The 27,818-nt window shown below is 28.2% G+C and overlaps 1 protein-coding gene across 2 annotated transcripts in view; it reads right to left on the reverse strand.

Annotated features, from left to right (window-relative positions):
- The window catches only part of LOC114122278 (uncharacterized), a 35,117-nt gene extending 18,934 nt beyond the window's left edge, over window positions 1–16,183 (reverse strand). The window contains exon 1 of one of the 2 annotated variants that reach the window (XM_027984884.2): window positions 16,076–16,183. In XM_027984884.2, the coding sequence (XP_027840685.2) occupies window positions 16,076–16,178 (103 nt within the window). In that variant the 5' untranslated portion in view covers window positions 16,179–16,183. Of the gene's footprint in view, window positions 1–1,975; window positions 2,103–16,075 lie in introns of those variants that run through there. The other variant, XM_050206530.1, reaches the window with a different exon arrangement.
- Window positions 16,184–27,818: the final 11,635 nt, after the last annotated feature.

The following is a 27,818-nucleotide window of genomic DNA, read 5'->3' on the forward strand; positions in this document are numbered from 1 at the left end:
TTTCATATCACCCTCCCACTTTCAAAGCACACGAGCCGCCACTGGAATAAAATAAGGGACGGAGTATATATAAAAGTTCGTTTTTAGTATAATAATCATTAATGAGTGAAAAGCGCAAATATATCAACGAATCCACTTAAACAATTTAAACGTATCTTTCGACGGGAAATTATAAAATATTACAATATTGTTTTGAAATTTATCCTAATAAGATAATTACATAAAGATTGATTAAAAAATCAAAGCTAAATAAATATATTCTACTATAATATTATTATTTAATTCAGTACATTTTAGCGAGGGATTCTGTTGCTGTTTAAATCTGTGCTTAATCAACGCGTATAAAATGAAAAATGAATTTGTAAAACTAAAATAAGGTCGGGGGGACAGTATCTTTATTAAATGTGGAGATATCTTTTTCATGCATTACACACAATATTGTATTGTACACCACTTAGCAGTCAGCACTCAATTGTTTCGATAGAGCAACCGCACAATATTAAAAAAATATTGTAGAGTCACACTAAATAATGTTATAATAATATATTATTTTATATTGTACATTTAAAAGTCACATAGGTATTACATAATGTTATGTGTACAATGGCCAAGTCGACAAGGTCTAAACAATTGACTATGCGGGCGGCGGAAGATGGAACTTTATTTTGGAGACCGTTCCGTATAATAAGGGCGTTGCCCGTTTTTGAGCTCGGGTGACATTTTTTTACCCTAAAATTACCATGGGTCGTTTGAGCTCACTTTTTTAATACATTTGAATACGAGTACCTACTATTTGTAGTGATTATTCGTGTAAAACAAAAATTGTTTTGTAAAGGAAAATAATAAAAAAATAATGAGTTAATCAATTCTTCGCTTATTTATGTATGTAAATTGTAATTTTAAATTTTTCAATAAAACTATTAACAAAAGGTTTTATTTGTTTGATTTATATGAGTGTTTTTTATAGTTCATCGAATTGTAGGTACTCGTATTATCTAATTGGACACTTTTTCTCGTTTTTAAATGTCTAAATATTACTTTTTTCACTACCATTGTAAACTTAATATAAGCACTTAGGTACTTATGAACATAAGAAGTTGTTACTCAATGGAGATGTTTAAACTAAACTTTGTTACCTAGCTAGGGAAGTAAACGCATGTTTACATACTGTTGATACAATACGAACAATACGTGCCTATACGATTTGAGATACAACTCTTATTGTTTCGATCTGTTGCAATAAAAATGTGTTTTGGTGATGTATGATACATCACCTACTGTAAAGAAATTGAATAACTTTTTAAATCATTATTGGTTCACTACACATAGTGTCTTAAAAAATGAATTTAATCGAAACAACCCGCAGGGACATAAAATTGCATTTAATAGTTATTTATATGTATTGATATAGTGTATACTATATCTTTGTGTAAATCACAAAAAAAAAAAACTATTCGTTGGCGTTGTTTAAAATTTAATTCGCTTAAGTGTCGGTACATTTTGAAAATCTGTTTAAATATACATACTTTTATGGAGATATTTTTCTGCTGGGATTTTTTTCTTGACTATCATAAATATTAATAAATATAAAATGTAATTTGAAAATTTTTATGACCAAGTTCATTTGACCCTTGGAAATTATTCATCTGACGCGTAGCTCGATCAAATCGGCCACTGAAATCGTGCTCACTCACATTTGATTTCGTCTAAACGCACAACTCTCAATATAATATTAATATTAGTGGCCGAGAATAAGTATTATAATGTCATATGGCTGTATACACGATATCGGTATGCAGAATATAGTAAACCTGTGTATAGTAGGTATGGATTTTGCGCGTGTCGCGTGCAAGTCGCAAAAAGAAGGAATATCGTATACTTCGGTAGTATATACATAGGGCCACATATAGCTACGCCGCCACCTCAATCTTCGCTCTCCCATATAATATAATATATATATTTTATATAAACTTACGTTGTGTATATTATGTACGTTTTTCCGCTGCAGGCCAAAGCAATTTACTTACCGCCCGCACGCGCCGCACGTCGACGTACCACCGTAATATTGTGTATGTGTATACACGCCGCACGTTCGTTTAAAACTTCTCTGGGAAAAAAAAAATTGTTTCTCATTTCAAACAAATTTTGTTAGTGCATTCGATCGTTACGCGTTTCTTTTTTATTATTATTTATTTGAGCGGTCGGTCGTATTACCCGCGTCATCCTTTACCCATAAAACGCTAGCGCGCCCGCACACACTTGTGGGCCCGTCTGCCGAAATTCAATTTCGGATATTACCAGCTCGAATAATACAATATATTATACCACTATAATAATAATAATAAGTCGTAGTTCGCGTGCGCTACAACGGCACATCCTTAAAGGAAACGCGGTTGCTAACCAGAAATTGAAAAGATCAAAAGACCGATTAATTCGTCGTAATTACACGTCGGGTGATAATATATATTATACGCACTACGAATCGATTATGATTAAGCCAAAATATATATATATATATACATAGAATAACAGTTGTCGATAAAATCCGTAATATAAAGTTCAAAGGCGATGAGGTTCATTACGAATCTCGTATTATATTCTATTATGTTTTCCGTACAGCTCGCGCACGTGTTAACAATTATTATTATGTTAATACGTTATTATAATAATAATATACGTACAAAGTACAAAGCTGAGTTTGAGAGCAGTATAAAAACGAACGTACTCGTAAATAACATGTTGAAACGATATTTTCTTCTGCGAGCGATTATAATAGTACTGCAGTGCATTGTTGTGATTTCGAATTATTGTCGTCCGCACGGCAGTGCACACTACTACAACTATAGTACTTACCAGTCGGAATTTCGAAAGATATAATGATGATGATGATGATGATGATGATGATGGTGGTGCGATGAAAGACGCATCGGACCGTTCGGACCGCATTAGTTTAGCATTGTGTCCGAGTTATCTTATCAAATGTTTAGAATTAATAGGCTACGTCAATAATAAAACGTTCTTTTTTATTCGTTATCGTTCGTAATAATCGTATATAATAATATAATGTATTAAATAACACTTCAAATTGGAAAAATATGTCTATAACATAACGGCGAGAGAGAATAATAATATTGTAATGATGTATGTTTCAAGATTGCCGCTAACATAAAATTCTATTGCGTCATTTCTCAGAGTTTTTAGTTAATAAGTACCTAAGTAAGTAGTAATACGGTATATTATGGTATTATTATCATTACAGCAGTCTATTTTACTCGCGGTCGCCGTTCGAGACGATAACCGATATGTAACAGTCCGTGATACGAAACTACTAAAATACGGCTACTACGACGACGATGAACGCCGCGGAAAAGCAAAAAGATTAGGTTCGGACCACGTGTGGAATATTTTAAACGCTCTCTCAGTCAGTCGGACGGTCGCGTTAAAATAATAATAATATAACAACGAGGCGGGCCGTGCAGGTCGAGATATTAACGCGTTTTGTCGGAGTAGGATTACCGGACGAGAGCACATATTATATAGACTATGCCGAGGGCTTAAGACGCGATCGTTTTTCTATTGTGACAACAACCCTTTCGTAGAAATACCACCACTAACCCACATAGTGCGCTCAAATGACCAATTTTATATACACCTAAACGCTCCAAATCGCATTACACCGCACACGATTCGTATACTAAATAATACGTCTATGCGCGTTATTATATCGTATTACGACGTTTTATAACAATCGTCGTTTGTTTTGTGTTCTATACGCACTTTTATAATATTATTATATGGGCACTGTAATCTCGGCGTATTATATGTTATTATTATTACGACTTACTATTATTTGTTTTTAATGCATACCAATATTGTGCGTAAGTGACTTACTCCTGTTTTATAAGATTATAATACTAATATTATAACGTTATGCGGGCGATCTATGTACGTAGACTGCTCGGGACTAATCGGCAATAAGTAGGTAGGTACGTTGACCAGCTGGTACTTTTAAATTTTACTTTATTTAATATTTAGTTTTGGTCAAATGCGTGCAGTATTAATTTATAATAATTATCATAATATAATATTATATATTTATTTTTTAAAACTATTTTTAAAATACTAATTTTTCATTTTAATTTAATGAAAAAAAAAAAAACACTGCGCATATTCTGATTGTAATAAGGTAATTAATTGTAAAATATATTTAATTAAAAATGGAATAATAATATTAGGTCTATTGGAAATTAAAACTGATTTATCGATTATTAAATATATATATTTTTTAATTATTTTGATAAGCTAATAAGCTATATTAATTTTGTAGATGAAATAATAATCTACAGTGCGATAATTGATGAGATAAAATCGAGAGTTTGCTATAGGTAGATACATGTATTTGAAAATTAAAATAAAAATAGAAAAAATGAACAAGAGTCTCGATTAATTATTATTAAGGTTATGTAGTATTATAGTGCATACTATTATATAAAAATATTTAAGTAACACCAGTCATTACGTACTAAACAGACAGGAAACATTAATGTTTCTTAAAGTTGGTAATTTAATCAAATGGCAATTTATTTTCATTTTTTGTTATAATAAAAGTTACAATGCTCAATTATAAAGAATACAAAGAATAGAAAGAGAGAAGTCCTAATGTACTCGTATGATCATATATTTTATATTATTTTAACTGAAAATCAGAGTGATAGTAATAGTACGTGTGCTTAATATATTGTGTAATTTTATTATTATTATTTTTATAGACGAAATTTTTATGACCTACAGCTTAAGACGAGAAGGACAAAGTTGGTACTTCATTATTAAAATAAATATATTATTGCTAAAATTGTAACAGATTTTTGAAAAATGTTTCTCTTAAAAAAAGTATAGTATAATATATTTTCTGACTTTTCGAATGAAAGAAAAATATCAAACAAAAATTACGATGGCCGGGTCGATTGTAGAAGAGTAATCTGTTTAAAAAACTTTTTCATCAGTATATATAATAATATGGTCACAAGCCTGCTGCACTTTTACATAATATAATATGCATATAGGTCCCGCCTTAACCTGTAAAGATGTATTATAAATTATATACGGGCCAACAGGGAAAATGTTTTTCTACTTATTCGATCCCGATCGGGATAAGGCGTGCTCATTCGCCTAGGAAGAGATAGAATTGTGTTGTAAATAAATAAACAAATACGAAATATATTGCATTCACTTTTTCCATAAATATATCGTGTTTATATTATGTTAAGCATAATAATATATTATTTATGCTGGAAAAAGTTGTTTTTCACGAAACGACTTCGTTAATACGTTTTCTTGTGTACATTATGTTATGAAATATTTATTAAATATTAGTTATGAATTACATACAACTGCGGTTTACCTAACCTATGTAATAAAATACTCGGAAACTACTGCTTGCATTTTATGGATGTCTTAAAAGTGGGTAGTATTTAGTTTGAAAAATCCTGCAGGGAAATCGACGAACCACAGAGTTGCATCGTATGACTGTATCAGTGTATAATGCACATACAACATAGTTATACCTAAGTAGGTGTAAAGGATAATAACATATTTGTATCTTCATCGATTATTTGAATCCCAAATATTTAGATGAAATTATTATAAGTAATAATACTATAGCGGTGTATACCATTGTACACAAGCATACGTTTGCAGGATATTCAAATTTCATACGATGAAATACTTGTTTAATATATTTTAGGCGGTGTTGCTGTTAAAAATAGTAGATTTAAAAATACGATATTAAAACGAAAAGTGATTAAAATGTTTAATGCCGATGCAACATAATATTATTTAGTATCATAATTCAGTGTACGAAAGTCGTATCGATTTAATTAAATTCGACGACGGAATATTGAAAAACATTATTTATTAGCATAGTATACTTAGTATAATTTGTAGTGCACGATACGTTAACCTTACCTAGATTTGATTTATAATGGCTTATTGGAGGTGCGTTTAGGTACTTATTAAATTCGAACTGATATTCATATTTATTCAGAATAATTCATAAATTTTAGAAAAACTCGTCGTCTAATCAGCGAGCGTGATCTCGTCGAAATCGGAGTGCGACGAATAACGAATTCCGTTTGGTACCGTGTTTGTAAATCGTACAAATATTAATATATAATATATAAAACATAGCGGACGAACGTTTTTTAAAAGCGTCTGTTGTTGCCGTTTCAAATACGGGTCGTCGTAAAAGAATCACGCTTCATGTTGTTATTATTCTTTATTAATATAATTATTATCGTACCGATGAAACTGATTGTTTCCTGTGTATATAACGAAGGGACAAGCGTTTTAAACGTGTCAATCAAGCGACGGCAGCGGCTGCGGCGTGATCGTAGGGGTTTGAGAGAGCGCTTGTGCATTACGCGCGTTCTACCAAAATCCTTTTGATATTATTATTATTAATTAAACAGCGACGGTTATATTCTCCCCCTTTATAATATCTTGATTATTTTATACGCGTACCGTGAACAGACAGACTCGTCGAATAATATTTGAGTAAAATATCGTCTCGCGTTATTTAAATGGTTTTGTATTATTACTGCAGATGATAGAATCGTCCTGGCCGAAATAATAATCATATTATTTTGTGCTGATCGGCGCGACTTTTGAGGCACTGAAAAATGTTTTGGCTCTGTATTGTTCCGTAGTATGCCTATTATCAATACAACTGTGTTATAATCGTATAATAATGATAAATTGCGTTCGATAATACGTTTGGAATTGAGATTTCAATAGGCCTACGGAAAAAGTGATCGAAGCACGATCTCAAAATACACGGGAATCTCAATCATTTTCTACGATGACCAATAGCAATGTGCTTCGGATATTGTGACATCACTGGCGTTCAATTTTACGATACAACATTACAAAATATTTCAAAGTTTCCTAACCTTTTTTTCGAAATCGAGTCTTTTTACTACATACTATATTATGACCTCATAGTATACTATAATATAACTATCCGAAATATTATGCCTTTCGATTGGCACGTTTTGATGACACGGAATTACAACGAACTTCCTGAAATAATCGTTCGTTTTTCTATTGATATAATCTTATTTAGATTTGAATTAAATGACGTGGGAACGTCAGGAAATCGGTCCCGCGGCGGGACGGCGGAAGTCGCGACTCGTGTACACGAGGAGGTCAAGTCTAACATAATAGGTAACCAAAAATAATACACTAATGTACCTATACTATGAATTATGATTATGAGCTATATATAAAACGCGTTGTAATTTCTGCAGTCCTGCATAATATTATATATTTGGCCCGATGCATTAACGACGCCATTTACGCAATCGACCAAAAACAATATTTTGATTCGAAACACTTCCTTTTGCCGACACGCAATACGTATCTATAAATATATTATTACAGCTGGCGTCAAATAATATTCATACGTTCTACTTTTACACAACATTTGCATATTATACCTGTGACTCAGCCACTCAGGGTCGTATTTAGAATTTTCGAGCTTGTGAAAAAAACAGTCTATGTTACTGCCTCAGTATATACTCGTAGATTTATAAACGTAAACTATTTTACAACACTATTTAAGTTCATAATATTTGAGAGAGGTAGATTTTTTTTGAATTTCTTAAAGGTATTGTGTTTTTGAATTGGCGAGTTTTTCGAAAAAAAAAATTATTTATGTAATAAATCATATAAATCTAACAAGGCGTATCAATACAACTATTTGGTAATTTTTTGAGTTAAAATAGTTAAATCATATTATATTTAATATTTTTCAATCGAACTATAAATAATACACTAACTTGTAAATAATGTGTTTTTGTAGAGGAGCTAATATGATATTTTTTAACACTGAACCCAACAAATTAAAATATATAAAAACATTTTGACTAGGTTTCACTTATTTAACCTAGGTATAAACAAAAAAGAATCGTGGTAATATTTCATCAATTAATGTATTTAAAAAAAATCTCATCGGTATGATATTTATTGGATGTACAAGTTCTAAGTTGTCTTTTATTGTTAGAAACAGTTTGTTCCACTGCTAATATAAACTGTTATTTATATTTACGTAATTAAAATAAGATATTCCGTTTTTATTCAACTATTTTTAAACAAAATATTGCTATATATTATATTATACACAGTGCATACGCTAGTGGAATGAAAAATATGATTTTTTTTTTTTTTGCCGATTAGTAATAATATGATAAAATTTATTGTTCTTCTTACAGAATATACATTTATGATTTATTTAATGGATCTGTTCAAAATTAATATTTTTGTACATAAAATTTTTGTTCTACAACAATATTTGTCCTCCATTTATCGTGTACCTAATTTTCTTGTTATATTATTAAATTAATATGAAAAATGTTCATACTGCAACCAAATTTACTAGAAAATATTAAATAATCTAACAATTAAATTATTGTGTGCGTTGTTATAAAATATTGAAAATATTTTTAATCAGCAAACTACTTGTGTCATACAAATTACGATAAAAAGTTCTTTCTAAAATTTACCGATTACTTCAAATGTAATACTCTATATTTATTTTTTATTTGTACTATAAAGTAGATTATATAAACGTATTTGAGAGTCCAATTACATTTGTAGGTACTTATATGTCGAAAAAGTATAATATGGTTACAACGCACTTTCGTAAATGATATATTTTATAAAGTTTTTTTTTATAAACTACCTACTTCAGAAACTCCTAAACATGTAAAATAGCAGACTATGAAACTACGTTAATGTGGACTAATAATTTGGACTTGCTTGGACAAATGTGCTTGAACATTTTAAATATATCTATTTTATTTTAAAATTATATTGCTAAACAACATATAATTTAAATTATGCTTGATCGACCCGCAATAATAAACACATTTTTTATAAAACCATTTTAAGGTTTCATTCATAAAAAAGGAGTGATATCAAAAAAGAGAAATTACTAATGCGATTCACACATATTTTATTGTTCGTTTGAAGTAAGTATACTTATTACGGAGTGTTTTTTGTATTGTTTGATGACTACGTCGTCGAGTGCGAATATACTCGCATTGATAGATGCGTATATAATACTTAAACCAACTAATAGCTCTTAGCTCCTATACAAATATCTAAAAATGGCCCAAAGGGTATACATGTCTTACCACTAACCGACATCTATATATATATTATATATATATACAATATACAATATACATAAATACAAGTTGAACATCACAGCACACATATACTATATATATATTATACTAGCTAAAACTTATATCAGTGACAGAATCAGGTTTTGCTCTCCCTTAGCACTTCTAATCTCACCATTATTATACTGAATAGAAGCTTAGAGAAAAAAGAAACCTCTCATCTCCAATCACTCTTTAGAAGTTTCCGGTTACATGATATAATGTTGAGAATTTTTTCTCAATTAGGTTATTAGATCATCGTATATACTTATTTTATTCAGCATTCCTCCTTGTCTTGTGAATTCGCACACATAAATACATACACACACACACATCGTGTATACATAAATATTATGCATTTATGCAATATTAGTGGTGCTGCACCGATACAACGGCCATTTTAAACATTTTAAATGCTGAAAATGCCACGAAAGTTCACAATGGCATTCAAATTAAAAATTCCTTTAGTTTTTTGTCTCTCTTTTTTGTAAAACACACATATGAAACTCTCCAAATACCATACTTAACCAAATCAAAAACCTTAATGTACACGCATATGATATCCGCTCAAGTGTGCACCGTCATCGACTCCGTTTCCCACACGGTCATATACATTTTAAATCATTTCAATAATCTAATGATATCATTGCTGTGGGCCAACAGACATTTCCTGTAGGCACAAAACGCAGCCATGGCTCGTGACCGACGTCGCAGGATAGGGTCACGAGTGCAATGGTATTTTACATATTATTCTATAACTATAAAAAAACAGCTAGACTAGCTAGAGAGTAGAGGCTTATGAATTATGATATTATGTACTAGTCGAAAAGTTTTTAATTAAATGTATTTAAATATAACGTACTCGATTATGGATTATAGTTCATTGAGTTCTATTGATATAGGTATATACTTAAATAATAGTTTTTGTCAAATACTCGTATTAGTATCAAAAAAACAAAATTTTCATATAAATCATAAATCTAGGTAACGATAATTATATTCAAAAACAACGATAATTCAAAAATATTGAATTATATTCTGTTAAATTAACTTGATATGTATAATAAATTATTTTTTGAAATTCGAGATATTAAAATATTTTAATCAATTAGTAGCTATGCTGCTCAAATGTTTAGTGTATAACTATTATTATCGGTCTGACTTACAGTTAGAATCAACACAATATCAATAAAATCAATGTCGAAGCCTATCAGTTGTTATTATCATTATAATATATATTATTTTCATTTAGACAAGCAAATCCTCTGATAAACGGAAAAATACTTTTCATTCTATACCATCAATCCTGCACTGCAGTTGAGTGATTATTCATTAATAATTACTGATGACGACTAGTGATATGACAGCAATGCTCGACAAGGCTTATTATATTATATATATATATACATTCACTTACTTACTTACCACCAGATAACTTGCATTTATTTTTTCATCAAAGTAATAATAAATTATGTTTCATTACGTAAACTTTGAGAGCAATATGACTCACCAAAAATATAAATCTGAAATATAATGGAGTAGTAATTGAATAATAATAATAATAATACGATTGATTGAAGTATCAGATAACCGCGGCAGTTTGTACCTACTCGCAAAGATTTATTGTTGTTATTTTCTTTTTACTTTTAGTTAATTGTCTCAAAAACAAGGATACGTCGAGTGGACGTAAAACGAAAAACTGATTATTATTGTAAGATATGAGTGAATTCTAATTGGGTACGAGAAAATTATCGATTTTTATACATTGTTGTTAAAGTTTCACAGAGATTGTTTCCAACAAACTTTAATTAAACTCTTCGTAACTAAGGATTGTTTCAAATTATGTGTGTTTAAGAACTTTCAGTGACTAATTTATATTTATTTTTATATTGAAATTAACATCTAAACATAGCATTGGAATTATAATTATTATACTAGTTATCGAAATGATGTGTAATAATGGGACATTAATATAATGTACTTAGCGGAAATAATATCTAAATGACGAGCCATTACTGTATCGAACATTTTTGCACTTAAAACACGAACAAAAATGATAATAACACTGTACCGCATCGCTATACAATTGCAGTATCTATTTACCTATAGATTGGATTCATGCATTTGAATATAATATTACACCGTTCGAGGACAATGCAGTCGACGTTTCGTTCACATAATGTGTGCAAAATCCTATTTGCAGATCATGTTAAATTATTTACGTTGTAGATTTACCCGACAATTTAATAAATATGCATGTAACGCTCATTAAAATGCACCATAGAAACGGCGAGAAAGGAAAAAAAATTATCAGAACAAATCGAGGGTTGAACGGTGGCGACCGGATACGACGTATATATATATATATATATAGTTATTATAACAATACCAAAGTGTGCATGCTAAATCCAGACCAAGTATATTGCGTAAGGTACCTCCATATAAATAGTACATATATATATATACTAAATATAACGCGGCAATGCATAATACATACGACGGTGAAATATATACCATATAGGTATAAATACATTTTGTGTAACGGCCGTTGTACAAAACGAGATGCAGATTTTAAGTTTGTTATTATTGTATTTTCAAAACGAATAACTTATAATAGATATACTATTGTAAAATATAATGTTATTACCATTATAAATAAATGAACATTGATTAAAAAGTTTCATATAATTTTCGGACCTTTATTAAACTCACCGTATTAGCAGTTATATCATTTTTCTATTGAATTATAAGATTAAATTAATGTATAAGTGGTACCTAGATAAATAGATAGTTCAACATTAATATTATAATATTTTTAATGCAAAAAAAAAAAATCCGGTTTTAAACAAAACAATTTACATAGTTAATGTGAGATGAACGCTCGGAAAATATTACTCTTAATACATCCTAAGAGAAATCATCATAAACCTCAGACATTATTTATATATACCTATAGGTACAACAGACGTGTATGTATTGCTGTGAAATATGATGTTGATAAATCAATATGACATCAAGAGTAGGTAGGTACTTAGGGAATTGGTCTGGTGCAACTTGTACGCATTGTCAATTTAGTCCCCACGGAGGACATTAACACTCGAAGCAAATTATTTAATTGTAAACCAAATTTTGATAATAGTTTTAGACATACAATATTCTTCCGCGATAAGATTTGTGTCATTTACTTAATTTGTTTGATTTTTGACAATAAACACGAAGAATATATTATGATAGCAATATTATTATTGGATTTATTAGTGCACACCTGCAAATTTTCAATATATACACACTCAGAGAATATAATTGAATACGCATTAGGTTCAATAGAAACTCATACATATATGTAATATTATATCGAACGATTGCGAACTAAACCATAATGCAAACGATAAGTTTTTCGCGGAGTAATTCAATTTTAAAATAAAACTTGCGTGTTTGGTTATTTAATAATTATTATTATCATTCATCAGTCATCACCATCCTACGAAGAAATATCGAAATTCGGTTAAGTTTTAAGCATACGCTATCTTCGCTCTCTTCTACCAGTTACGTATCGTTTAACTGTTACGACTTCTATTTTTTAATTTGTGAATTAAAATAATAAAATGAATGAGTGGAAAAGCATCAATACGTCCAATACACGTATTAAAACTTTGCGTGAAATTATTCATAAGTATTTATCAATAAATATCAATCGCTGTCCATTAAAAATATAATTTCTGAAAATATTTTCAATATACATATATAATTATATATTATGATATTAATATTGTCATAAAATCATTTATTTATTTTTGAAAATTCATAGCGGTTAAAAAAGTTAATTTCCATTAATTTAGATGAATAAATTAACAATTGTTTCGATAAGATTATTTATATTTTATAATAATCATAATAATAATGTAAAAAAGTTATATAGGTAGATTTAAAATAAATTGTGAATTAAGTTATGAACAAAGAAGGGTGATAAACAATGATTCAAAAGGAATATTAGAGATGAAAGTAAGACGAATCGCGTTTGTTGCCAAATAGTATTTGCATTTATTAGTATATATTTATTTTGAGTACTCCCTACTTTATTATGATACTTGAGATTAAAATAAAAGTAATGTATAAAACAAGCTATTTTATAAATAACTAATCATTTGAAAAAATCCATAAAAAAATACTTGTTTCAAATAAAAATGTGTTAAATAATAAATATATTCAATTTTCAATTTCAATCATTTATAATAAAATTAATTTCCAATTTTAAAAATATTTTCAAAGTAAGAAGTTGTAAAAGTTATTGAAATTTTGAATAATAGATCAAATATCAATAAAAATAATTGCATGGTATTTTAAATGATAATTAACACATAAAAAGTATTTTTACATATTTTTTTTCAAGACAAAAAACATGCTTTTATATAGGAATTAATTGTAAATAATTTAACACAGCCATAAAGTTTTTATCTGTACTAGACTTATTTGGTGGAAAGGTACTTATAATATTTAACCTGACTATTGAATCTCGCTAAAATTAAATAGTAGAAATGAAAGCTTTATAATTAATTTAATAGATAAATTTTTTTTTTTAATTTTTAGTAATGGTTGAATATTTTTTTAATACGTTTTTAAAAAAATACACAATATATTAAGTATTTAACGATTTAACTGAATTTATTGTAGGTATATTTTATTGTACATGATCCTGTCATGAGATTTATAATAAAAAAAAAATGCCACTGTTGATCAATAATGAAACACGATTGTGGCAAACAGTTTAGTTATATTGAATTAAAATATTTATAATTCAATAAAAAATAATAAGCAACCGCGTTTAATAACGATTAATTGCTGCTGTTATTCGGGTGCGGAGGATGTCGGCCGGAAAAACGTCGTTACTCGTTTTAATTTAAATACCCAACTGTGTATATATAATATATTATAATAAAGAACCGGGAGTTTTTGTTTACCACTCGAATCGCGTGATATAGATGTACATTTTTTTCATTTCTGTTAACAGAGGTCCTGTAAATTACTGGCAAAAGTACATGGCGTGAACTTTATTACGAGACGAGGAAAAATTATGGGCACGGCGTGTGAAAAGTCAGGGCAACATGTCAAGTGCACTTTTATCGCGTATACCAAGTGCCCCCTTTGATCGGTGAACGGGATGGGCGAACGGGACGGCGACACCGCACTTACGTACGAGTTTCCTGTGGCCGTCTGCCTATCTATACCTATCTATATAAAATATAATAATAATAGAACAGGGGATCGACTCATCGACTTCCTACACTTGTCAGCTACTAAATAACACATACCTATCGACGTGAAGTTTTATTATTGTTTTTTATTTTTTTTTTATTACGACCAGGGTGAATCCTACATCCCCCACATCTATACTTTATTGCACCCGAATTGAATAATAAGAATAATAAAACACCCACGAACTGGGCAACAAAAAAAAAATGTTTAAGTAGGTACGTGTACAATATTATGTATATCTAATGGAAAAAAATCACCACCCTTATTGAAATAATTTTATGATTTGGGGGAACGAAAGTTTTTATAGACACTTCCCGAAGTCAATTGAAGAAACAATAATAATATAATAAGGGCCGTTGTCTTAATGTTTTTGTTACTCAAATATATATATATATACCTATATTTATTATTTTTTTTTTGTTCCAAAAGTTTTGATTGGCTATTTATTACAATCTCATATGAATTAAATTATACTTTGACGCGTAAATGGGGTTTAAATATAGAATCGTTAAAAATAAATGTAACTTGATGCATTTAAATCTTTTCGATTAACAAACATTAAAAAATAACTGTAAAACCTTATATTTTATTTTCAGTTTATAATAAATATTATAAAATATAATATTATATAATATTATACTTTTAAAAAAATATATAAGTATGGAATCATTTTTAAATTATTAAAAAGAATACAGAAAAGTAGATAATAAAAAGTGTTCGTTGTAAACAATAATAAAATAAAATACGTGCTAATTTTTTTACTGAAATTGTTTTAATATATAAAAGGATATATAATCCATTTAAAATATGATTATTTTATGAGAGTAAATTTAATAAAATATAATAAAAATTATTTGGTAGTAATAAAATAATTATTTTGTAAGTATAATAATTATTATACGTTTTAATGAGTGGACACAATTACCATAAGTAAAACGAATTTTATATTTTAAAATATATGAACTTATTTTTTTTAACCGTTTAAGGAATTTTTTAGCAAAAATTTTCATAATTTTATACCCATAATAAGCATAATACAATGTAGGTATTATATTTTTGTACATCATATGCGTGTTTAAATTACGTAGTATACATATTAGACTGTAGTGTTGTAAAGAATACTTAAAAAAAAAATTTTCAGATTTACATAAATAAAATTAAAAAAAATTGGAAAGATTTGAATTACGATTCCGATAATCACAATTATATCATAAAAAATATGATTATAATTTTAAATAGAACCTAATATTAAAAATTATGAAATATAGTTCGAAATATTGAACAAATTAATGTAAATCAAAATTCTGGTTTTTATAGTTTTTCAATTAAGTTTCAATGAAAGTTTCAGATAAAATAATACATAACAATTAAGTTATAAAAAAAAAAAAAAAAAAAAAAAACGAGATATAATAATATAATATTATTATATTTATGAAAAATATTTTAAAATATTATTTTTATGATAAAAAAGAAAAACAATTCGAAAACTTCTACTCGAATAATTTTATTCAAATACTTTACAACACTGCAGGTTTAGCAATAATATCATATTGTTTGATCATCACCTCGGTATTAAATAATAAATTATAAAACATACTTACGCGAACGACTTCGAAAGCGCAGTTGAGTGTTGGAAGTCGGAGCCGGGGTCGGAGAGAGTGGCCAGCTTGAAACTGCGGACGTTGTAGTTGTCGTCGTCGTCATCGTAGCTTGGATTTGAAAGTGAGCGTCCGCCGCGTCGGTATCAGCGTTTTATAAGGCGCGCGACGACACCCCCTGGGCACCTCCGGTCGGGGTGGATTCTGCGCGCGTCCCCGTTTCTATGACGACAACCGTCAGCTAAATACTAAATGAGCTAACGGCGTGTAATTGAATTGCGCCAACCCCTCCGCTCTACCGAACGCCACAACCCCATCACCAGCCCCTTCGACCGTCTCGCTTTCTTGCCACCACAGGCCCTCCCCGACATCTCTCCCCTGCCGCTCACCGTCTCGACTTTACTACTACCGTGACTTGTATACACGCACACATACGGGGTATGTATATGTGATGTATATATATATATAGGTATATATATATTATATATACATCCCTAAGTACGTATGTGTATGCGCGTTTTCTTTCCCCTGTGTATTTTCGCAAAATCTCTTTTCACCGCCGCTTGCACTTCTCTCCACTGCCTTTCTATATAATATTGCGTGTACTGCAGGTGGTACCTATACACAGCCATCTTCCGCCACGTTAGCGGTGGCGCTTGAAGTCTTACCGATAGTCATTTTTTACCCAATATTATTCCACATCGCCATCATTTGTGGCGTGACTTCAAATTTTTCGGGTCTGAGATTAAAATTGTTCAGCAGCATAAAAATCGTGGTGGACATACATTTATCGAGAGTTCGGTTAAAGGTTAACGAGTTAATATGTTTTAAATGGAATACAAAAATAATTTGTCAACTATAGTTATTGTAAAATTTTTCCTTAAAGCGGCGCACTATATTAATAGAATTCGTTGATGATAACGTCAATATTACGATTAGTATGTACAACGTGGTTTTTTGGCCGGAGAGTTGTATACGCGATTAGTAACGTATTTTTGGTATCGTTTCGACACACTCGTCGTCTGTTAGTGGTACACTCCATAATTATACAAACGCATAGTATACACACGACCGTTAAATTATGCGAACAATTATAACGTTATATTTTTATGATGTTCGAATATAGATTTAACGTACATTTTTTTCTTTTAAAAATTGCACATAAAATATTTGACAGGGCCCTTTATCGGGATATATTGACAGTTTGTAAATATTTCAAGCCACGATAGTATTATTCACCGAAATGGATATCGCCGAAACGTGCTCGGCATTTTACCACTATTAGAGGGGTTTTTCGTAACGTAGCTGAAGATTTTCTGTGTAAAAGTTTTGAAAACAACCTGTCTGTACAGCACTAATGACAGCGTTCGATTTGCAAGAAATAATACACAACTTTAAAAGGTCTCCATCTACCGAAAATAAATAATAAAATTTCACTTTGAACCCTGTTTTATTATATCTTGTAAATCAAAGAACAATATTTATCGACCGTGACTGTTTTGGACGTATTGCTGTAATTGCCATATCATTTTTATAAATGGTCTCAATTTTGGGTAGCATCATGTCAGTAACTTACGTCAGTAACACGGCGTTTCGGATAGGCAAAACGACTACATATTATCAGGCTATTTCTGAGCGTCATGATCCGCAGACAACGGTGACTTGAATTCTATCTTTTTTTTTTTTTTTGTAACTAGTCCAAATTTTAAATTATCTTATATGACCTACATACATGATACGTTACACAATGTTCTTGTGTACTATTTTAATGGGTAGTTTACAACGAAAGCTCCTACTGTTGGTTTAAAATTTGAGAATAAAAAATATATAATACAACAATAAATAATATTTTATATGAAATTAATCTATGTTATTGTTATTATTATAAATATTTTATCCATTGCAATGTTTATACGTCTGAACGATTTCAATATTTTTGGTTATAATAATATTATAATTAATAAATTAAAAAATAAAAATAAAATTATAATTAAATATAGGAATAATTTGATACACATAACAATATTTGAAAATTGCCACTACTTGAGTACAAAAAAAACATAAAAAAGGTAAACTCCATTTCTATGTAGATTCTACGTGCATTTTCAAATGCGTTTTATTTTTTTACAGTCAATAATATTATAAATGTTTCATCCACATACTCAACAAATCATTGTGAAATCATTAAATGAAATTAAAAAAAAAAAAAAAAAAAAAAAAAAAAATTAAAATTAAATTTAGAACTATAATTGTTGTATATAATTACAAGTATGTGAACACTTAATATATATATTTAATATATTATGATTATTATAACGAATAAAATTTGCCATTTATTTTTAATAATGTTTTTAAATTTTTGTTTGATGCAAAAACAAATGTAAAAATATTTAGTACAGAAACACATCCAATATCATTACTTTTTTATTATTCAGTATATTTGGAAAAGTGTGCAAATTGCATAAAGTGCGAGTAGTAAATTTGTTCGGTAACGAGTTTTATTTTAGCTGAATACGCTCAAAGCGGTTTCAACCATGTAATGGTGATTATAAATGGATTTTGATTGTGGATTATTAATGTGTTTACAATAATTAATGTTTGTAGTAAGCAAAATGCACTGAGAACTGTTAGTAGGAAGTAAATCAACAGATTAATGATAGAATTTTACTTTTAAGTTAATTTGGATAAAATCTAATTAGTATAGATGTAGTCGAATATGATCGTCTTTAGTTATTTTACATCATAATATGATTTATTCTTAAATTGCTTATAGTCGAATTTTGGTGGAATATTATATATTTTATATTTCCTTAATATCTGTAATGATATTATATTATACATATATGTGCTTATAACAAATTAATAATAATAAAAGAAAAATAATTTATTATAAATAATTTGGTAAAAAAAATTAAAATAAAAAACCAATTCCGTGTTTAAACATCGAATTTTTTATATACATATTTGATATTTACATTTCACTTTTATAAAATATTTTATTTAGTTACTTATATATATATTTATTTTACTGAGTTTGAAAATATCAGGTATGTATTTTTTTTTTTTTTTTTTTAATATAATGCAACCTTGAATCTCAGTAGCTGACAAATACTGTTTAATAATTTACTTTATACAAAATATGTATTAGATCATCAAAAGCTCTAAATACTACCCCGACCGTCATTTTATACTACAAACAATACTGATTAATTATTTTTTAATACTTTTATAAAAAATATCAATTGTAACTAAAATCATTTTTATTCAAAGTTTTCAAAGACGCAATAATACGAAACAATTATTGCTAAATTAATAAATAATGTATGTATATTATACATAATATTATATTCATTAAATCTAAGCACATAAATAATATTTTGTTATAACTAACTGCAAAAATATTTTATAATGTAATTTTTATATTTTGCCGTGCCCGTTTTATATATTATAACGTGTTTATAAAATTACTGAAACTACGTTTGTTTTGTACTCAAAAATCTTTATTGTAGTTATTCCATTTGTATGATACATACATTCTTAACGCTTGACTTTTTTCCCATGATACTTACGTTTTATTGTGTTATCTCACATAGAATGTGTTATATTTTAGATTCACAATATACATTGTGTTGAAAAATGATGTGTTTTAAAATAATATTAAAATATATTTATTGAGTCTGCAGTGAACATTTTTTTTTTGCGTAGAAGAGAGTTAAAAATGTTTTATATAACCAGCCGTGCTATTGATTATAAATTGAATGCCGTAGTATTTTTAGAATCATAAACACATTCCCCTTCGCTACGTTTTAAATTCAAAATTACAAAATTTCTGGGGACGTTTGATTAGTAAATTTTTGCTGTGAAATGTTCATGATTACGTGAAAATAAAAATTCGTTGAATTAGCTCCTTTAATCGGACGATTGTTCAAATTCTGAGTAAAAACATGATTAAAATAGATAAGTAATAACTGCTTTGAATATTTCATTATATCGTATCATCAAATATTTCACAATAATTGTACGTTTTTATTATTATTTAATAATATTAATGTTAAATATTCTTCGCATACACTTTTATCGAAATACAAGAAAACTATAATACTATTGTAACAATATTGTGGTACCATTTAGTGTAATACAGTCGAGTCTCGATAACTTGAACTTCGATAACTCAAATTTCTTTTCGACTCTATGCAATTCTTATACACTAAATCAATGTAATATTTGTAACTTAAAAAATACATACATTGAATTAATTTTTACCTCCCTCAAAATTCGAGTTATCGAGACTCTACTGTATTATTTTAAGCATTTTATTTTTTAATTAATGTGAATAAAAATTGTTATATTCGTGTATAGTATTTAATAAAAATATCATGAGACAGAAATATTGTTCGTTTTGCAGTTTTTTCGGACGTCCATTTTTGGCAAAGTGTAGTTTTCGTTCAAACTTGAAATACTTACTGGATATTATGAAAAATTCACCTGGGAAAATATAATTTTTATTATAAACATATACATACCTTTGGTGACCATTTAGTTTTTTTTTGATAAATAAAAAAAAAATGATAACATTTTTATAAAATATGTTATTTATTATTAATAAAAGTTAAATCCAATACGTTAGTGAGTTACACTAAAATATACATTTTTTTTTTAAACATTTTTAGCACAAATTATTGTTTACTTATTATTAATATTATTTATATACACAATTGCGTTACTATAATTATGTACAAATTCAACTAACTACTTAGTAGTACTTACTACTCGTACTATTATTAATTACAAATTATAAAATATACTCAAATTTAAATATTTTTAATTAAAATTATATACATGCATAAATCCCTATAAACATGGTCTTTGGACTTAAGCCTCATTAATTAATCTACTTAATTTGATCTATTTTTTCGATGATTCATAATTCGTTTAATTTTTTTTTACTGTCTGGGAGTTATACAAATAATATGTATGCTATTCATTTTATCATAACACTAAAAGATTTGTTTTGAGTGAAAAGATAAGTCCACCGGTCGTTTCAAGGTGTTAAATCGTCCAATAAAGTTGTGTATTTCACTTTTCGCCTTCAGCCAAAATCTCGAATGCCAATAAACAACATTTGGTGGTGGTCACTGGTCAATCTACATTCTACACGTATCACGTTCGTAAGTTCTTAATCTTTTCAATTTGAAATTGGATGCTGTGATGATTTAATGTGATTAGTATTGGCAAAAAGACCGCAAACTTAGTTTTGTTAATCTCATCTTTATAACAAATCATGAGTAGTATTGGAAATTTTAGTTTAATTAAAATAGTAACTGGTAAAAAATTAATTATAGAAATTTCTCCAGATAGCAATCAAAAACTAAAAAGTATCTAGTTTAGATTAAAATAAAAATAGAAAAATAGGTATCAAATAAACATGATCGAGTCCAAAAGGTTTTAGGAGTAAAAAGAGTGTGGGTTTCAATTTAAAATACAGAGGATACTAAAACGTGTACAAATTAAATAAAAATCACTGAATTTAAAAATTTTAAATAACATCGTATTTATGTCGCACATAAAAGACATTATCTATAAACTTACTTTTACTTTTATTGACTTAACGATACTTTTAAAATAAACAATTTTACACAATATAGTATAAATCGTAATTTATAAACAGAGATTAAGTTTTTTTTTATTTTTATCTAGGACATAAAATGAGCCAATAACAATTTATTATAATTAGTGATCCGCTACTACACTAAAAAGTAGTATGCGAATAGTAATATTATAATATTATAATTTGAATTGAACTTTATTAAACAGTTTATATTTTATTTTCATTGATCTAAGATCTGAGCTTGTGTGTATCTGGTGGTGTTCTGTCAGATGTCCACTCTGAGTTATCTACTTGCCACACACGTCGGATGGGTACGATTTTTTATCCGTGTGAATCCGTTCTTGTTAATTCGTCTTTTTCGATGAAGTCTTTTCACACACATTACACAGATGCGGTATTTTACCTGTGTAGATTAGCGGGAGATTCGTCCAAGTCCCACTATGCCGGAAAGACTTGTCGTATACCATGTATTATTAATTAAATTGATTTTCTTTTTTATGTTGAGCCATGATTTTAAGCTTCATACTTAACCTCTTATAGTTTTAACTATTCTTTTCACCGAATGCTACGTTTTCTTAATAATGTTCTCTCAGATTATCTGCCTTAATCGGTTAATGTTGAGTTTAAGATACGAGTATTTGTTTATTCTCAATGCGCCTATTGTATTACATTAATTTAATTTTAATTTACTATACTAACTGTTACACATTATATTCGTTTTATTTTTGTTTACCTACATACCTACCGTTTGGAGTTAATACAATAAATAAATACATACGATTTTAATTAATAGGATAAAAATAAAGTTTTTCCATTTTAAGAAAAAATGTGAATTTAAATTTATTGGTGGTGTTTCTGAAACGAGTATAGTTTGTGCACTAACATAAAGATGCTTATGAGTTTAAGCGGAATAAATCGTTAATAAACGCAATCAATTTTACTAGATACTAAGTGAAATCGTAAAGCGTATTTAAGAAAATAACTATTTCCACAGTTTAAAAAACATGTCTGTTCATTTTGACGTTTCGATAAATCAATGAATGTGTTGGCAAGTGACAACCGAGTGTACGATGTGTACTTGTTTAAAGTGTTTAAACGCATAAATAAAACATTAATTGTTGTCGTTAAACCGTCTAAACCATATGTAAACGAATAACGATAACATTATTATACTAGCATATATACTATAACAATTGTTCGCATAAATTTTGACTCTGTAAACTTAACACGGGCGTGAAATTATTACCGCTAATAAACATCAAACCAACTTTGTCTATTAACGTCGCCGTCATAATTATTAATTACAAATGAGACGGATAAAATACGAATGACCTATACTCTCGAGTCCTACGTACATATATAGATAATACTATAATAGATACACAACAGTTACTGAATCCAATATAATACGTTATGTAATTATATAAGAGTGTAGGTATACGCATTCTGCACTGTCCGAATCCGCGTTGCAGGTATAGGTCGATTTCTTGAAAACGGTTTTATATTTTTCTCTATCTTATTATTTATTATTTCACGTCGGATTAACGTTTGCTCTAACGAATCATAGAAGTATTTTCTACAGTGCAATGACATCGAGTTTTTATTTTGGCCCGAATCTCTCACGTGTATAGGACATAATTAATCAGGTCGCTGGACGGTGGAGCGTTAAAATAAGAGATTGCGAAAAACGGCGAATGGAAAAAATTTCCACTGCTATGATTATATTGGAAAACAAAAGAGGTCTCGATTATATTATTAAAATATTGGCGCTGGGAAACACCGACAGCGTGCGATATATCGAGTCGTCGTCGGTTCTGGACGCGTCGAAATTATTATTATTAAAATCGTATATGATGATGATATCGTAGACTTTCACAAAGGAACGTGCTTCGGCATTTGCCATGGTAATGGATACCGACGAATCCTTCCAGATTATAGTATGTGCGTGTGTGTGTGTTATGGGGGAAAGGCGAGTGCAGGCTAGTCGTCGAGTTCAAGGATCCATTATATTATCTAGATGTGTATATATTGTCAAGTTAACGAAACACGACTTACACAAAATAATAAATTACTGTTTATTCTGAACACATTTTTACATTTTGGTGCTCGCCGTGATATACAAGATGACAAGACGAAAAAAAAATCCGTGGTAAGTACAATATCGATATCACAATCCGTTGTACTTACTATATTTTTTCATTATATTTTATAACATAGTAATATATTTTTATTTTTTGTAATATTTTTTAAAATATTTTTTCCTGTTTATAAAACAATAATAAATCGAGTATGGTTGATATTGTTCAACAATAATAATTTGTCACGCATAATAAAAAAGCGAACAATATAGCGATCTTATCAAAATCAATATTTAAATTTTTAACTTTTTAATTAAAAATAAATCGACCATAATATCGTTTATATTAATATAATATTTAAATATAGGTATAATACCAACTGTAGTTTCCTACAACTATAATAATAGTTAAACAAATACGTTTTATAATCAAAATGATTATCAATGCATTTTTACCCGTTCATTAAACAAGTTTGTTTTATTATTATTTATTTTTGTCGGGTTGGCACTTTATCATTTTTAATTTAATTGGAACCCTTTTTTGAAAGGGTTTTAAAGGCTAAAAAAAAACTGTTTCTAGATGTCCAATACGTGATATTTTTAGGAAAGTGCATATCGACCATTCAGCGTTTTTGCCTTTTCGGTGTTAACAGTTAACATGCAACACTATTATTTATTAACAGTTTTAATTAATGGCATTACTGTTCAACCATTGAAGTTAAAACATCAACAAATAATCATGATTTCTATATTATCTATACAGTTCTTAGGTGTTATATGTAAAATGGTTAAGTATAAAATATTGAATGCATTGAAATGGTGTTTTTCAATCTATTGCGCACGAGATAGTAATTTAGGAATAATATTCTATGTTCGATCGATTATAGTTCATTTAAAATTTTATACTATTAATATTGGTATTTGGTACAGAACACAGTTAACGAAACTCTGTTATGAAATAAAATTCACATTTTTAAACTGCGTTGTTCATTTTTTATGAGCAACAATATTTTATATTAAAAGGCCCTTAGGTGCATTACCACGAAAAAGAAAGAGAGAAAATTGTAACCACTCTGTGTTTTTGAAAATAAGTTTTTCAGTTCAGAGCGGCAAGGTAATGTTTCCCTAGCACCACAGCCATCAATTTATTAAATTTAACCATGGCACTTTGTACTCGAAAACCTATTTTTAAAATGCATCATTTCTTCGTTTATGAAACACCTTTCAAGTCAACCGATTGGAAACCGAACGCAGATTGTATTTTTTAGATACGTATTTTTTCACTCTATTTTATACTTTCTACCCATAATATAAGACGTCATTGTTAAGCGGCGAAATATCGGGCTTAAATAACAACCAAACTCACTGAACTACAAAAATCCCGAGTAACATGGTACTACATTTACTATAATATAATATTATACACTATTGCAAAGCCTTATTTATGAACAGTGGATATCATCGACAGCACTTGGGCTATTTTTATTAATACAGTATAAATATTGAAATAATTACGTATTATATAGGTATTACACGTGTACATATAAGTGTATAAAAATACGATTTTATCGCGCACTGCTCTAATCATTGGTATAATCATAATATTGATATACGAGTAGTTTAAAGATTTTTATAATAGATTGTGCAATACTTTAGATATTTTCTTATGCATCATAATAATTTACCAAATTTGACTAGATATGGTTGCATATTTTGAGCGATATAAGATTCTTAAAAAATAAAGGCCTGTATAGTTTTGTCTTTCATATTTTTACATATTTAAATTCATCTACTGAAGGGATTTATATTTTCCGTAATATGATTTCCAATGAAATAAATTACTTTTTGAATAAATATTCGTATTTTTATAAATTTATAACATTTTATACTTGGAATGCATTTTTATAAATATCTATAATGTATATATTATGGTAATTTCAACAATACAACTACACTGGAAACAACTATGAATAAATGGCAAATGCTATATCATTTTAAAAAGCTATTTTTTTTTTAAATTGCTTTCATTTATTATTAATTTATATTTGTTTCATTGATTATTAAACAAAGTATATTTAAAATTATTATAAAATCGTCATATTTTTTATAAAATAAAAATATTTTTTAAGGGTGAATGCATAATATATTGTACAAAATAACTTAAACAAATTATTTTTTAAATTTATTTTAAGTAATTTTTATATCTTTCTAAAATATTTTTATTATTTTTAAGCATAAAATTTTATATTTATTTTAATTTTTTACCTTACATTAAGTATATTAGAAAAATTATCTTCACTAAGCTTATATAAATTATGATTACTTTGATAAATGTACAAATTAAGAAGACAGAATAACATGACAATTGTCGTGTATTTCTTATTAGTTATCATTATAAATTTATAATCGAAAATAATTTTTACTGGCATATCCATTTAACACTACAAAATGCACTATAATTTTTTCGGTATTTTTGTAGTTAAAGACTAACGTCTTTCTATTTAATTTTAAAATGTCTGCATAAGATCATCTGTCAACGCTATTTGACTCAGCATTTATAAAATTTTAATATGAATTTACCGAGATGATATCGTGATTTGTAAATCGTTAAGAAAACAGCTTTCGAGTAGATCTATATCATGTTTTTATCTCTTGCACGTAATGTGACACATCTGTGTCGTTTATAAATATTATTTTGATATTTTTTAATACCAACTATAAGAAAAAAGCCTAAAGTATATTATTGTTTATAATATTATTTTATATATATTATATATCATTCGTATTGTTTATTAATGTAGCTGTATTTTCCATGAGTTTGTTAATATTTATTTTCCATATCGTACCAGTTAAAATATATTGTGATAATATGATATACACGTGCAATTTTAATTCGATATTTATATAGCGAAACTTGGTAAACTTTAAAAGCTTTATATAACTAAAATAAAAGCAATTTCCAAGTTTTTAATTGTTTGTGAAATCAGAAAAAAACTTTTAAAACAACACTCTTTTCATAAGTGTTTTTGGAATTTGAAAATAATTGCTTTCAAATTTAATATGATTTTAATGTGTTTGACCAGTGTGGTCACAACAGCGCATTGCCATCAGAACGCGGAAATGATATTCGCTAAGCATTTTTTTTTTCTACATAGCAGTTTTATACTGATGTGTTTCAACTGTTCGGCAAAAGCGTGTTTTCGATTTATTGAACGAATTAACATAATATAATATTCAACATTATAGTCCACTTTCCGATTAGTGTGTAATTGAAAATTGATTTTTAAAACGTCGAATGCGCAGTACAATATAATAAAAATAAAATCGATAATAAAATTGCACCGGAGCTGAGGAGTGCGTGTATACCAATCATATTTTAATGCTATTTTAATAACAGGACAACGCTATTACTTATTATTACTTTAAGTAAGATACAATTTTTGTTTTTCATTAATTCGAGTATTTTGGGAGCAATGTAATATTATAAATTATCACAGAAGAAAATAATGAAATTTTTATCATTTCTCATGAAAATGTTAATCATTTTGTATCTAAAAATTGTTTTTGTTAACCGAAATTTTTTTTCTCAAGCATCAAGCGCTTTTAAAGTATGAAAAATACCATTTCAATAATATAATTTTAACTATAAAATTTGCTTCTGTCTGGTGCAGTGCATTAAATTTAGATTCAGATATGCTAGAAATTGGCATCACAATGTTTTGCAGTCATCATTTAAAATAATATCATAATTCAGACTAGTTTATAAGAACCATATTATAACAACGACTGGATATCCGGAATTCTTTTGTTAAAAATTATTAAATTTACTAGAAACGTATACCTACAAATGACGATGTTTTATTATTAAAATATCGCAGCAGTATTTAAAAAAAATATATATATATATATATTTCATTTCGTAAGTAGCCTGCCGCTGCGTGGTTCGGTAGTCATCGATTTTTTTACTCTCGAAATAGTAAGAATTTAAATAAGAGAATCTGGGAAAACTAATAACTTACTCGATAACTCTTTCCTCCTACGATTGAAATTAAAAATAACGC

This window comes from Aphis gossypii, chromosome X, assembly GCF_020184175.1.
Source record: "Aphis gossypii isolate Hap1 chromosome X, ASM2018417v2, whole genome shotgun sequence".
NCBI lineage: Eukaryota > Metazoa > Arthropoda > Insecta > Hemiptera > Aphididae > Aphis > Aphis gossypii.